The following is a 15659-nucleotide window of genomic DNA, read 5'->3' on the forward strand; positions in this document are numbered from 1 at the left end:
CGAGTCCTGACTGGCTTTGTAGGGAGCAGCTCCAGAGCATCGCCCGGGGACTCCGTGACAGCTGGATATGTTGAGATTTCTTCGGCCGAACGGTGACACCAGTGGGTTGCTCCCGGCTCAGCCTGGACATGATCAACCTGCCATGGGGTCTGCCAGCCCTCGGTGTCAAACAGGGGGGTTGACGTGCTCCCGTTTTGACCTTGGGAACGTTCCACATCACCTGCCCGGAACCCGCAGCCCCACTGCACAGGGGCCCAGCTCCCTCCCCTGGGGAGCAATGACCCCCCAAAAGGTGGGGGCCCCGACCCTGAGTCCCAGCAGCAATACAGAGGCTGGAGCAGCTTCTCCCGTCCCCCCTTGCCCAGCAGCAAGAGCCCTCTCCTCCCACACCTGCCAGCCTGCTCCTCTCGTTTGTGCTGCCAGTGCCTGGCACTGCTCCCTCGGACTCCTCTGGCCCTTGGCACCACCTCTTGTGTCCCATCTGCCACTGAGCCCCCAGGGCCCCGGACCCTGCTGGGAGACTCACCAAGAGTGGCGCTCACCTCCCAGGGCAGGCGCAGCGGGGCCCAGCCAGCCAAGGCAGGATTGTTCCCTGTATTGCGACATCTAAGGCTCCAGCCATATCCCCGCGGACATGAACTGGCAGCACCCAGAAGCCCGAGGCCCAGGACAGGCTGGCTGGGGAGCTCACCCTGCTGCTAGCCACGCCGGCCCCAGGCTGGGCCACGCCTGCCGCCCATCTATCTATGGCTGCCATGCCGGCACCTTCCCGGCCACGGATGCAGGGGCCTCGGTCTGGATGCTGCAGCTCGACCCAGGCCCTGCTGAGCAGCCAGTGGGCGCTTCCCTCAGCGGGGCCAGATGCCACCAGAGGGGAAAGCGACTGTGGGTTTGGTGCTGTGCTGCACGGCAGACCCGCTACCAGGTCCTCCCTGGCTCCTGCTGCCTGGGATGCGCCCGGCTCAGCCTCCCGGCGGCACATTCTGCCCTCTCAGCATCCTCACCATCGCCCCAGGGGGCTGGCGCTTGCTGCCCCCAGGGGACCCCCAAGCCGGAGCCATGGCACAGTGCAGAGCCTGGTCCCGCCTCCAGCCCTCGGCACCACGGACGTATGGGCGCAGCGGACAGACAAACGCCGGCACAGACCCCACCATCAGCCAGGGACCTGGAGGAATTGCCAGCCATGCCCTGCCTCATGCGGAGCAGGCCAGGTGCCCCCAGACCTGCCTTGCCCCAAGCCACCTCTTGCTCTTCCGCATTCCCTGTCTCCTGCTCCCGACTCTGCCATCCCTCTCCTCCACCCCCGGCCGGCCCCCCGGAGGGTTAGGAGCCCAGCTGAGCTGGCAGCGTGGGGGAGGCCCCTATGCCCAGGGGAGCTGCTTGCCTGGAGGGTTACGTCAGCCCGGCTGGGGCTGGGGAAGGGCAGTGCACACTGCTTTAATGTGAGCCGGGGGCAGGGACCCGGGAGACTGTCCCAAGTGCGTCACCAGCGCACCAGGCACAAGATGTAAACTCCCCCGGCAAAGGTTACCACGCCGCCCTGGGCGCACTCCCCCCACCCCCACCTGCAGCCAGGGCCCCTTGCAGCAAAACAGGAAGCGCTGGGGAGCGGCGCTGACCTCACCGCGCTATTATTAGCTGCCCGGCTCGCTGAGTGGGGCACATGTGGCTGTTCACGTGGTGTCTGCCCCACGCCAAGGCCTGCAGGGACCTCCCAGAATTCCCAGGAGGGAGCCCAACGGTCTGCAGCAGTGACAGGCGCAGTGGCAGGGAGCAGCTCTGTAGAAGGCAGCGTGGGGCAGCGAGGGACAGGCACAGATTTGGGCCCAGCAGGAGGTGCCCTGGTATACCCAGTGGGGGCAGCTGAAGGGCATCCCACCACCCAGCTGTGCCCAGCAGAGCTCTCCAAGAGGGGTATGGCCGTGGCGGACAATCACTAGCTAAGAACCCCGTCCCTCTGGCTGCAGTGGGGTCACAATCCCAAGGATGTTCCTGGCTCCCGGTCTCTTGCTCAGACCAATGTGGTTGCCCATCCCCAGGGAGGCAGGCCCCCCAAACCATGAGAACATGCATGTCCTTCTGCTTTCGGAGCCACTTGCGGCTGGTTTTCTGCAGTAACGGGGACTAGAAACTTGTTTCTTTTGAAATGAAAACTGTGCCTCTGCTGTGATCATGGGAGTCCAGGAGCTGGGGCTTCAAGGAAACCACCCTGTGACGGGGTGCGACTCAGCACGCTAGCGCCTCCTGCCGGCTGTCCCAGGGATTAGGTCTGCTAGCCTGAGTGCCCCCTTCTGGTGATGTCTCGCCACCGTCCCTTCTCCTTCTTGACCCGTGTCTTCCAAGGACCACGGCGTCCTCCTCAGGCCAAAGCCCTCCAGCTGTGCCCCACCCTGTGCTCCCCCCTTCCGTGGGGAGCTACTCCAGTCTGACAGTCCAGCCCCCTCCTCAGTGGTGAGTGGGGGGGAACCCGGGCCCGTCCACTAATCCGGGTCCCAGCCCAGGGACCCTGTAGATAGCAGCCACATGCTGCATCCCCTCCCCCTTCGCAGGCTATTTCCCTGGGCCGCTTCCAGCACCTTCTCCACCCTTATCTCAGGGCCGCAGCCAGCCAGGGGCTCACACTCTCTCCCTGATCCTACCCAGCACGGCTCTGTCCAAGGTGCCACCTTTCCTCCTACTGCCAGGTCTCCCACCTCCAGCTCCAGGGAGCAACTGAAGCTGCTCTGCCCAGCAGCCCTTCTTATGTAGGCCCTGTCCAGCCCTGATTGGCTGCTCCTCCCAGCCCCTCTCCTGCTGGCTGCTTTCTGCACAGTCTCCTTAGGGTCCCCTAACCCCCTTATAGGCCAGCATGTGGCAGATGCCCCATCACACACCTGCTACCTCAAGAGCTGGCACCAGAGTAGCAAGCACTGCATACCTGGGCCAGCTTTCCCCTTCCATACATGTGTTGCCTTGATCCATGCCCCAGCCCTTCTCATCCAACTGCTCCCAGCGTAGCCCTGCCCTCTCCCCTCGTCCCGCACAGAAGGTCTTTCCAAGTCATAGAATATCAGAGTTGGAAGGGACCTCAGGAGGTCATCTAGTTCAACCCCCTGCTCAAAGCAAGGCCAATCCCCAACTAAATCATCCCAGCCAGGGCTTTGTCAAGCCTGAGCTTAAAGACCTCGCAGGATGGAGATTCCACCACTTCCCAGGTAACACATTCCAGTGCTTCACCACCCTCCTAGTGAAATAGTGTTTCCTAATATCCAACCTAGACCTTCCCCACTGCACCTTGAGACCATTACTCCTCATTCTGTCATCTGCTACCACTGAGAACAGCCTAGATCCATATTCTTTGGAACCCCCTTTCAGGTAGTTGAAAGCAGCTATCAAATCCCCCCTCATTCTTCTCTTCCGCAGACTAAACAATCCCAGTTCCCTCAGCCTCTCCTCCTAAGTCATGTGTTCCAGTTCCCTAATCATTTTTGTTGCCCTCCACTGGACTCTTTCCAATTTTTCCACATCCTTCTTGTAGTGGACACAGTACTCCAGCTGAGGCCTCACCAATGGCGAATAGAGGGGGAATGATCACGGCCCTCGATCTGCTGGCAGTGCCCCCACTTATATACCCCAAAATGCCATTAGCCTTCTTGGCAACAAGGGCACACTGGTGGTTCATATCCAGCTTCTCATCCACTGTAACCCCAGATCCTTTTCTGTAAAACTGCTGCCTAGCCATTCGGTCCCTAGTCTGTAGCGGTGCAGGGGATTCTTCCATCCTAAGTGCAGGACTCTGCACTTGTCCTTGTTGAACTTCACCAGACTTCTTTTGGCCCAATCCTCTAATTTGTCTAGGGCCCTCTGTATATCCTATCCCTACCCTCCAGCGTATCTACCACTCCTCCCAGTTTAGTGTCATCTGCAAACTTGATGATGGTGCAATCCACACCATCCTCTGGATCATTAATGAAGATATTGAACAAAACTGGCCCCAGGACTGACTCTTGGGGCACTCTGCTTGATTCCAGCTGCCAACTAGACAGAGCCATTGATCACTACCCGTTGATCTAGCCAGCTTTCTATCCACCTTTTAGTCCATTCAACCAGCCCATAGTACTTTAACTTGCTGGCAAGAATACTGTGGGAGATCGTGTCAAAAGCTATGCTAAAGCCAAGGAACAACACATCCACTGCTTTCCCCTCATCCACAGGGCCAGTTATCTCATCATAGAAGGCAATTAGGTTAGTCAGGCATGACTTGCCCTTGGTGAATCCATGCTGACTGTTCCTGATCACTTTCCTCTCCTCAAGGTGCTTCAGAATTGATTCCTTGAGGACCTGCTCCATGATTTTTCCAGGGACTGAGGTGAGGTTGACTGGCCTGTAGTTCCCCAGATCCTCCTCCTTCCCTTTTTTTAAAAGATGGGCACTACATTAGCCTTTTTCCAGTCGTCCAGGACCTCCCCCGATCACCATAGTTTTCAAAAATAATGGCCAATGGCTCTGCAATCACATCCGCCAACTCCTTTAGCACTCTCAGATGCAGCGCATCTGGCCCCATGGACTTGTGCTCTTCCAGCTTTTCTAAATAGTCCTGAACCACTTCTTTCTCCACAGAGAGTTGGTCACCTCCTCCCCACGTTGTGCTCCCCAGTGCAGTAGTCTGGGAGCTGACCTTGTTCGTGAAGCCACAGGCAAAAAAAAAAAAAAAAAAGATTGAGTACATTGGCTTTTTCCACATCCTCTGTCACTAGGTTGCTTCCCCCATTCAGTAAGGGGCCCACACTTTCCCTGACCTTCTTCTTGTTGCTAACATACCGATAGAAACCCTTCTTGTTACTCTCAACATCCCTTGCTAGCTGCAACTCCAAGTGTGATTTGGCCTTCCTGATTTCACTCCTGCATGCCCGAGCAATATTTTGTCACTGGTCCTTGGTTGTATCCACCACGCCTCTGCTCCCTGTGATCCGAGACAGGCAGGCGGAGCTGACCACCAAGCCCAGGGCAGGCTGCCCCCGCTGCTGTGCTCTGGCTTACTCTTCGCGTGCCCAGCCAGCGTGGCGGGCTGCTGCTGACTGGGCCGAGACCTTTCACTGAGCTCCCCACCACCCCACCCAGGCCAATGGAGAGCCCAGCGCAGGGTGATCGACTCGCAGGGTCTCTCTGCTGGTCCAGACATAGCTCAACACTTCTTGGGCATCTCCAGTCTGGCCAGTTCGCTGTTCCGCTCCGGGCACCGCACTGAGGCCGCGCGGGCTGGGGCGCCCAGGCACCGCGCCACACTGCACGCTCGGCTCTTGGGGAAATCTGCCTCCACTTTTGGGTGCTGAGCACTTGAAAAATCTGGCCCTGGCTCTGCTCAGGGTTTGCTACCTCTGTGCTGGTGCCCAGCCGGCTAGTTTAACAGCCTCGCTCGTGTGGGACTAGGCCAAGGCTGGAGTGCTCAGCACCAGAGATTATAAACTCTGTGAGCAGGGCCCACCCCTCCCTGATCCGGAGCAAGGCCTTCGGGAGCAGCTGGGATCCAATCAGTGCTGTCTGGTTATCGCAGGAGGGGTTGTACGCGAGCACTGTCCATCTGTGCCCTGAGCCAGGGGCGGAATTCAAATTCCTGCGGCCATTCATTCCGGCGCTTCCTAGCTTCTGCGCGCCGGACGCTGCCACCTCAGCAGTGTTCTCCCCCCCGGGGTCTGGGCTGCACGAGTCTCCCCGTGCACGGCTGTGAGGGTCACAAACACCCACCCCAGTATGGCCTCCGAGCCAATTCCCGCAGGTCCTGGGTGGGGCAGTGCTGTTCTCCTGTGCCCTGAGTGAGCAGGCCAGGTAGCGGGGACAAGGTGGACAGCGGCTCAAAGAGCCAGGGAGCCCCAAGAGCCTGTGCATCACCCCAACGCACCACCACCTGGAGATGGCCCCCAGGGTTACAAGTGGCCAGGCTAAGCCAGGAGGGGCCCAGATTCTCCTTGGGCCTCAGGCACAACCAGCGAGGACAACGGGCTGCGGGGTGAGCGCTGGCCTCTCCTGGGGAGAACAGGAGCGTGGAGAGCCACAGGCCGTGCTGGGTCCGGGTGCTTGGCAGCAGAAACCCCGTCCCAACGCCTGCTCAGAGCCCCGCACCACGCGAGAGCTCAGGCCCAGGGGTTCGACTGCACGGGAATGGGCCTGTTGGGGAACTTGGTCACCGTCCCAGCAAGCTCCCTCACACAGCCCTCGGCCCTGCAGTCTGTGCCCACCAGGTCGCTGCCCAGGCAGCGCGAAACCTAGGCGCCAGCACTCGGGGCAGAGCTCCCCGAAGGTGGGAGACGGAGCTGGTGGAGCCGGTCGCTTCAGCAGCATGTCTCTCCCTCCCTCCCTCCACCCCGTTGGGCTGAGAGTCCCTCCCCACTTGCAACTGCCAGCCTGATGGTCTCGTGCAGCCCGGGAGCAAATGGCCTCTGAGGCACCCAGGTCTGACCCGTGGCTTCCAGAGACAGGCAGCCTGGGACATGCCCAGCGAGCCCCAGTCCTTGCCCCCCATCCCCAGTGCCATGCTGACCTACAGGCCAGGAGCGGCAAGCCTCACACCCCCAGGGCAAGTAACATCAGTCAGCACGCTGAGCCTCCAGGGCATGGCTCTGATCCAGGGCAACTCCACTGGCTCCAAGGGTGACGCCTGACTTACCCCGGCTCCGTGAGGGCAGAATCGGACCTAAGCTGCCCCCTGCAGTACCCAGAGCTTCTGCCCGGGGCAGAACTCTGCACCCAGCTATTCCAGCTGCCCAGGGCTTGTGCCTGGCTTCAGAAGGCCTGGTGCAAAGGCTGTTCGACTCCAGTGGGCTCTGGACCCGGCCCCAAGCCCCTGAGATTCTCAGCCCCTCAGCCCACAGCCAGCACATGGACTCACTGTCACCCCCATGAGGCAGGGCAGAGGCGAAAGGACGCCACAGCCACATCCAAGAGCCCAGAGGTAGGCACTGATCCACTCCCTGGGGCAGCCTGCTTCTCGGCCAGGCCTGCCCCAGGGCTGTCTGGCTGCTCCATCCTGGCACTGAGGGGCTGGGCTCCGCCTTCTCCTCCAGCCAGGTTTCCACACTGTGCTCATCCCGCAGCACCCGAGCGCCCAGGCAGCGTGGATCCTGGCCTTTATTTCCCCCAGAGGTCCACCGCCACCACGCCGGTGATGTATCCAGAACGCTGGCTCTGTGGGGCTGGTACGTGGTCGCCAACTGGCCTGCAAAGCACCTGGCGGGGGGAGCTACTCAAGTCGCCCTGGGATCCCTGCTGCCCACCGTCCCTGTGTCCCACCTAGCGCGATGGCTCTAGCCCCATCCCCCAGCCAGCGCTCGGGATCGCGCCAGGCAGCAGCAGCTGCCGAGGACAAATCAGGGCAAAGAAGACAAAGTCAGCCCGGGCCTTTTGTCTGATCAAAGGGGCCCAGCTCCCAGTGTCTGCAGGGAAGGAGCCAGCTGCACAGAACAATGCCCCACTTGGCACCGCGTGGTGCAGGCCTGGCAGATACCAGCCCACCCCGCTAACTCCTCTGTCAGGTCCACGACCTGACCGCTAGGCCACGCTTCCTCCCGGGGGGGGGGCTGCCATGGGAACCAACCAGCCAGGGCTCAAAGCCTGTCCGCGGGGGGCAGATGCGGACGACCCCCCTCCACCAAAACCCCGGCTCGGCAGACAAAGAGCCAGCTGGTGCAGGGGCTGCGGGGCCTGTCTGCACGATGCAGCTGCTTGGCTGGGCTCCTTTGTGCCAGCAGGGCTCAGTTCACTTCCTTAGGGGCAGGTGTCCAGGTACAAAGAGCTCCCCCCCCGCACAATAGGCCCCCTGGGGGGCTGAATGGGGCCTGGGCTCCCTATTGGGACAGCGCTGGGTGGATCAAAGCCAGGGCTTGGAGAGGAGCTGCTGCATCCAGCCCTCCCAAGATGCCTGGACTCCCCCTCCTCTGGCAGGGCGCACAAGGGGGGCCGAGCTGCAAGCCTCCCACTCCTAGGACTTGGGGCCCGGGCTGTCTTGGAGGGGGGCTCAGGGAGTAGCCCAGGGCGATGGCTCCCCCGGGACGGGGGGGTCTGCGCGGGGCATGTTCCCTGCTCCCGAATGCTCAGGTGGGAGGATGAAGCCAGAGGTGGTTCTCATAAGGGAGCCCGCCAGCATCTGCAGGCACTGGCGCAGGCCCTCATCCCTGCCGCGGGCACCTCAGCTGATCTCCGGGACACCTCGGAGGGTCCCAAGCACCCCCCCACCCCTGACTGCCCCAGGCTTCCTCTCACTTGCCTTAGACATCAACCCACTGCTTTGGGCCAGATCCTGCTGGGGGGTCCTTCAGGAGAGAGGCCAACCCGCTCCTCGCCACCAACACCCTGCCCCTGGCCATGTGCCCTGTCTGTCGAGGGGCACAGCTGGCAGGGATCGGGGCATGGCCTCCTGGGGGCCGCCCGCGTGTCTGGGACTGTGTGTGTGAGCCGTGGAGGAAGGATCCTGGTCACAGACCCCTGCTCCAGCCAGCTTCTGGGAACAGAGCCAGCAGAAGGGGAGGGAGTGGACTCACCTGCAGCGCCTCACAGACCAGCTCCACGCTCAGTGCACCCACGAGGAACTCGACGCACAGCTGCAGGAGACAGACAGACAAACTGTGGGGGCAGAGCAGAGAAGCCACCGTGACTCTCCCTCCCACACCGAGCGCCGCCAGGAGATCCCCACGGCTCTGACACACACCGTTCCAGTCTGACTCAGCACTGTGGGGAGGCTGGCAGAAGGGGGAGCCCCCAGCCCCTTGCCGGGGCCCCTCTGCCAGGTGGATCCGGGGAAGTGCCATGGCGTAGGCCTGGTGTGACGTGGGGAACTGAACCTGGGGGAGGCTGCATTTTGTGGAAGACGGGGCAGGGTGGTGAACATAATTGCAACCTGGAAACAGTTATGCCCACTGAGGCAGGCTAAGGGGTTAGTGAACTAAGCACCAGCCTGGATCTTGGGAACCATCAGAAAGCCCCAGAGGACGATGGACAGGGAAAGAGGAGGCTGAAAGGAGTCAGCGCATGGGCTGCCCAGGGACCGGTTCCTCCCAGGTGATCAAGCCAACGGCAGAATGTGGGATGCAGTGTAGAGCAGATGCAATGCGATGGGCCAATGTAAATAAAGGGACCGAGTTTGAATCTGGGACATGCCCTGATCAGCTCAGTCTGGAGCTGACCCCAGTCCTGGGGAAGCCAAGAGCGCTCCGAGGAAATCCCAGCATGCCAAGCTGATCCCCAGGTTCCACCCACCCCTGCCACGCCCCAGGTCCCCACTGGAGGAAGAACCCCCCCACACCTTTGCTCACTGTTAATACCGTTCCCACCCGGCTGGCTGTTTTTGGGGGGTTAGTTATTGCTCTCAGGCTTGGGGCAGGCAGGGGGTGTGTCCTGTGCCACTGGGGTTAAGGAGCCACGTGAGCACTGGGGCCTGTATTTCAGGGTGTTTAAGGTATTTGACTCCAATGGGAGTTAGACACTCAGAGGCTCTGGCCTTCGGGGGTTTTCGCTCCGCGTAGGCATTGCAGACTGGTTAGCCCTGCAGGGGATGGGCTGCTCCGAGGCCGACGTGGACCCTGGCGGGCCCAGCCGACAGGCACCAGCGACCAGACCCGGCACAGCTGCACTAACACTGCTCCCCACTTCCACGCAAACCTTTCGATCCCCAGCCCCAGCCCAGGCCGTGGTACCGGGCCCTGCTTGCAGTGGTGCTGCTGCCTTTGGGCCTCACACCAGGGCCCCCGGGCAGAGGATCCAGTGGTATAAATTACGCCAGGGAACCAGCCAGTGGTGCTGAGGGGACCTGGAGCTGCCAGCCAGCGCAGCCTCCAGGCAGGGCTCTCAAAGCACCTTACAAACACCAGCCACTCACTTTAACCACTAGGCCTTGCCTCTGCTCCCAGACGCAGCCACGAGCCCCGTGCACTGGGCTGGGTGGTTGGCAGAGCGGTGGCCAGGCAGCACCAGCAGGGATGCGTGCACTGTGGCTGGTGGAAATGAGGGGGTTTCAAAGCTCCCCCATCCCAAAATGTACTAAAGGGGGTGGGGCAGGGGGCTCTCGCTGCGCCGTTCCAGTGGCATGGCCTGGTGCGGTTCCTGACCTCTGACCCTCGCTAATGGGGAGGGGGGTGACTGAAGAGGAACAGCTTGGCCAACCCTGGTATGACGAAGTGGAACTTTTCAAAATATTTTGTAGGACTTGTGTGCGGGCCTCAGTTTCCCCAATGTGCGGCCTGGGTAACTAGGTGTTTAGTGGAGTGTTGGCAGAAAGAACCCCGAGAGCCAGGTGGAGGCGACGCCTAGCTGGCTTGGGCCGGGCCCAGACAGTGGCCCAGCCACTAGGGCACCTAGCAAGTGAGGCCCGGGGCCCTCTGCCGGACTCCAACCAGTTCTGGCTCCTCTCCCAGGACGTCCAGGACACCCCTGTGCAGACAGCTGGGAAATCCCCTGGGAACATTGCCCCACAGCTTGGCTGCTCACAGGACCAAGACAGAGGCAGCCCTTCCTTGGGGCTGGGCCCAGCCTGTGGCTATGGACCAGGTTAAACCTCCCCCTTCCGCCGGCACGGGGCTCCAACCGGCCTCCACCCAGAGTGCTTACAAACCAACCCATTGAACGCTCACTTCTGCCCCTGGGGAGATATCAAAACCCTGGGCAGCCACACCCTCAGCCCACGACCGGAAGGTGCCCGGGGAGCAGCGTGAGGAGGGTGGGCTGAGAATGACAGGGCCCAGAACAGGACAAGTCCGCTCCTGTCTGCGGGCGCCTGGCTCCGGAGCTCCCAGGCTCACCCTCCATGGGCAGCTCGTGGGGGGGCATTGGCCCATTCACCCGAGCAACTGCCCCAGACCTTTGTGCCACGGTTCTACCCTGGCTGAGCCACTCGCCAGGCTGTGCCACTGTCCAAATGCTGGTCAACACCAGTCTCTGGTGCCGGCTCCTAAAGGCCACGGACTGAAGGAGCTTGCTGGAACCCTGGGCACTCCGGCAGGGGTGGGGGGGTGGGGGGGTGCTTAGGAACACAGGCCAGAGCATGTTTGCAGCTATGTAGCTGGTGGCCCTGACTCCCACTCCTGGCTGGGAGTCACAGCCAGCCTCCTTGCCCAATTCCTTGTGTGCCATCACAATGCCTGCTCCACATGCCACCTGCTCTGCCTGGCACCCTGATTTGGGCACAGGGCGCCAACCCCCTTTCCTTGGGTTCCCCTCACTAGCACTTTGCTGATGAGGGAAGAGGGTGGAGAATGGGTCCGGAGGCCTCAGCTCCAGTCCCAGCTCTGCCCCTGGCGGGCGGTGACCTGCCCCTAGGCTAGGATTCAGTCCCGTCCCCGCCCCACTGACCTACCCCAGGGTCTAAGCCTTCCCTGAGAGGCTCCGGGTTCTTGCGCAGGGAGGCATGGCAGAGCGAGACCATGGCCCATGAGGGAAGGGGAAGAAGCTGGTGTCTTTGCCTGAGGGTTCAAGGGGAGCCACAAAGCCAGGACTCTGCACCAGGAAGTTACATGACACAGCAGAGGGGGAGCAAGCCAGGCACCCGCTCGATCCAGGAGCCCAAGGACTGCTCGGACGGGACAGGTCAGCCCTGCTATGGACTGGCCACCCCAGTCCCCTTCCCTGGCTTAACCCAGCGGCTGTGAGCAGAGGAAGGAAAAGCTGCGCCCTTCCCAGGACCCCTTGGCGGCTACGCCCTGCTCAGCACCGTAGCCAGCCTGCCCGGCCCTGCTCCTGACCCAGGCGTGTCCAGCGAGCACAGCCCCGGAAAGCAAACCACAAGCAAAGGGAATTGCAGCAGAGAATGATGCTGGCACTAGAAGCCCTGGCTTAGGGAAGCTGGTGACTTCCTGCTGCAGCCATGGGTGACTCATCTCACCCGCTGGCGAGGAGCACCAGGAGGCACCGAGCTGAGCCCACCACATGACATGCAGGTGAGATGGTTCTCACCCCATGAGAGCCCACCCAACCACACCCTACTCTGGCACACCCCACCTACCCCCCACATGGCTCCGCCAGCCCAGCCACGCTCCCCTCAGCCACACCCTGCTCTGCCACAGCCCCACCCACCCCACCATGTGCCCCTTGGTCCTGCTGACTCCACCACGGTCCCATGCACCCCACCCCAGCCATGCTGCCTGCTCCTCTCCCCACATCTCCAGCTGTGCACTGCCTTCCCCTTTGCCGTTCAGTTTGAAATGTTCCATCAACCCCCCATGTGAGAGCCCCATTCCCCCCTACCCAGAGCAGCAGGAGCCATTCTGGTAGCCATCATAGAATCACAGGACTGGAAGGGACCTCGAGAGGTCATCTACTCCAGTCCCCTGCACTCAAGGCAAGACTAAGTATTGTCTAGACCATCCCCGACAGGTGTTTCTCCAGCCTGCTCTTAACAATCCCCAATGATGGAGATTCCACAACCTCTCTAGGCAATTTATTCCAGTGCTAATCCACCCTGACAGAAAGTTTTTTTCTAATGTCCCTTGCTGCAATTTAAGCCCATTGCTTCTTGTCCTATCCTCAGAGGTTTATGAGAACGATTTACCTCCCTCCTCCTTATAACCTTTTACATACTTGAAAACTGTTATCATGTCTCCTCTGAGACCCAGCCCCTCTCAGTTCTTACCCTCTTCCCCCTTGGTGGGGTACCTACAGTCCCTAGATGCTGGGGAAGAGAGACTCCCTCCCTTACTGGGACAGGGTCCCCCTTACTTCAGTACTCTGATTTTCCAAGTCTCACAACACATCTCCAAACTCAAGTCCTTCTCCCCTATCTGCCTGAAGCAGGGAGGTTTATTATGTTCCTAACAGGGCCTTAATTGGCTGCAGGTGCTCCAGTTAACCTGCAGCCACCTTCCCTAATCTACAGGGAACCACACCTTAATTAGCCTTGAGCTTATATATTTCCCCTCTAGCACTCTCCCACTGTTCTCTGATTCTCTTGTATTACAACATAATACTCCAGTTTAGGTCTAATCAGAGGAGAGCAGAAGAATTACTTCTTGTGTCTTGCTTACAACACTCCTGCTAATATATCTCAGAATGACATTTGCTTTTTTTTTTTTTTTTTTTTTTTGCAAGCATTGCACTGTTGACTCATATTTAGCTTGTGGTCCACTATGACCCCCAGATCCCTTTCTGCAGTACTCCTTCCTAGGCAGTCAGTTCCCATTTTGTGTTTGTGCAACTGATTGTTCCTTCCTAAGTGGTGTAATTGGCATTTGTCCTTATTGAGCAATAGGGCACTGTCAGCCCCAGACACTGGGCCACAGGCAGCCCAGGGAAAGGAGGGGGCTGGTGCAGTGGGGCCCCAAGCTTGTGGCATATACAGGGGCCAAGAGATAAGTGTATCTGTGAAGCTGCTGCCCCACTCACCCTAGCCTGGGCCACGGAGCAGAGCTCTGCAGTGCCTGGAGCAGGGGCCCCCATCCAGCCACGCTGGGGCACTGGGGAGGTGCAAAGCTGGTCTGGCTGGATCAGCAGCTTTAGTGCCAGACGCTGCATGGGAAAAGCCGGCTCAGGCCTTGGGGCCATTGCATCAGGAGCTGGGCCCGCCAGCGCTGGGAAGGGAGCCTAAACTTCGCATCTGCGTCCCAGCCAAGCCAGGCCGCCCGGCTGGGGATTTCCCACTGCTTCCTGCTTACCCCTCTACCTGCATCCCAGGGGACAACCCTCCCCGCCTGCAGGGCCACATCACCTCGCTGGGCGTTAGGAAAGGAGGCAGCTGGCTGGCTGGTGGAGGTCTCTGGTCTAATCACAGGGGCTGGGACTTGTTAGCCACCCTCCCACCCCCTGATCATTATGCCCCTGGGTGATGAGAAAATAGCATGGAAATGCTCTCTCTTCCGGTTCCCTTCCTGACGCACATGCCCTGGCCCGCAGTCCTGTTGTAGAGGCCAGCATTTTGCGTTTCCAACTCAGGCTCTCCCAGCCACATCCGCCCGGCCACCCACTGGAGGAATCCCTTCAGCACTGGAAGGAAAAGAGCTGGACTCATGAGCCACAGAGGGAACCAGCCTCCAGCTTCCCCAAATGCCAGCTCGAATGGATGGGCTGGCTCAAGGGGATGGGGCTGGGACACACGCCTGGCTGATGGCCCCCACATGCAATGAGCTGGGTGGGTCTCAGACCAGTCCCACCAGGCAGGTACCCCCATCACTGATGGGCAGTGGCTGGCCCCCTCGGTGGCAGAGAGAGGCCGAGAGGGACTGGCCCCCTCACCTCTCCGGCTCAGACACGGGGCTGCTTGCATGGATCAAGAGAGGCTACGGGGCTACCGAGCTGGCTCCTTTTCCCAACAGAGAGTTAAGGGGAAATCTCTGTGGGATGCAGGAGAGCCCCCCGACACACACACACACAGAGGCCGGGGTCACTGCCAGGACACTGCCGCATTCGTACATCCCTTGTGTCCGCAGCGCCGTGCAGGGGCGGGGAGGGTGGCAGCCACTTCCCGGCCGCTGGTGGCTTCAAGGCTGAACAAAGTGTGCTGAGAGCACACCAGGTCCCCCCCGGAGCTCACCCAGGGCACGAATGCCTGTTCCCACCCCGGGAGTGGTGGATGGCGTCCTGCCCTGTCAGCACTGGGCAAGGTGCCCAGCTCCTGTGCGTGGGCCTCGAAGCTCACAGGCGAGGCTGCTGGCTGTGTAAGAGCGCTGCTGCAAGCCGGGCTGACGCCACACCCTCAGGTAGGTGTCAGTGTGGCAAGGATGTGGAAAGTGAGAGCGCGCCGGCTGCCAGAGGAGCAACATCGCCGCAGAGCCCCTGGCTGGAAGGTCACCTTTGCTGTTGCATCAACTCTAGGGCCACCCACAGCTTCCTGGTTCTCACTCTGCTGTATGCCAGAGTTACAGACAACTTCACAGTGACAGCAACAGTGACTCAGAGCCAGGTCCCAAAGCAGCAGCCCCTGCTCCTGGAGCAAAGGGAGACTCCCCATTAGCGGAGAGCAGTATAGGGCCTATGACAGAGAGTAGAGCAAGTCTGATTCCAGCCTGCAGGGGGCATTAGTGCACAGACACACCGTCCAGTTCTTTCCAGTGCTGGCAAACTTTCCCCTCCCCCTGGGAGATGAGGGGCCTTAGCCATGCACCCCAGGCCTGGGCCAACAAAACTCACGGAAACCAGACATGACGACCGCCCGGCCAGGGGCTCAGGAGCAGATCAGCAGAGGCGGCTGCTGTGCTATTGGCCCCAGCGGGGAGGAAAGCATGCCCAGCTTTTCCCAGCCATAGGCCGTGCAGAGGCAAACCTGAACTCAAAGCAAGCAGCCGGCCTTGTGCCTGGGGGCTGGCAGACGGGCCCCTCGTCAAACCCAGCACACCTGCAGCGTGTGCCAGGTGCCCCGTGCTCCCACCTTTCTGCCAGGCCCATCTGCAGCAGGGCCATTCACTGGCACCTTCCTAGCTGGGTGCGGGGTACCAGTAGGGCAGGGCTGGCCGTGGGCATCCCGATCCATGGCTCCGCAAGGTGACCCAGTGACCTGTCATGGAGTTCCCGGGTGATGCTCTGGAACTGCTCCCTAGGAAGCCAATCAGGGCTCTGGGGAAGTCTCCTTTCTGGGAGCAGCCTGTCTGCAGGACACACAGCTCACCCGGCTTCCCCCTTCCTGGGGCTGACCTCGGAGCATTCAGCATCCGCTGCCCCTCCGTGCGCTTCCCACAGCCAGTCCACCCAGGCAGGGTCCTGGGGAAGCC

The 15659-nt window shown here is 60.8% G+C and overlaps 1 protein-coding gene across 2 annotated transcripts in view; it reads right to left on the minus strand.

Annotated features, from left to right (window-relative positions):
• BTBD19 (BTB domain containing 19) overlaps positions 1–15659 on the minus strand; it is a 69832-nt gene that overhangs the window by 13837 nt on the left and 40336 nt on the right. For both annotated transcript variants that reach the window (XM_038413781.2, XM_038413782.2), the window contains one exon: positions 8514–8573. In XM_038413781.2, the coding sequence (XP_038269709.1) occupies positions 8514–8573 (60 nt within the window). The remainder of the gene's footprint in view (positions 1–8513; positions 8574–15659) is intronic.

The sequence above is a fragment of the Dermochelys coriacea genome, chromosome 8 (assembly GCF_009764565.3).
Source record: "Dermochelys coriacea isolate rDerCor1 chromosome 8, rDerCor1.pri.v4, whole genome shotgun sequence".
Lineage (NCBI taxonomy): Eukaryota > Metazoa > Chordata > Testudines > Dermochelyidae > Dermochelys > Dermochelys coriacea.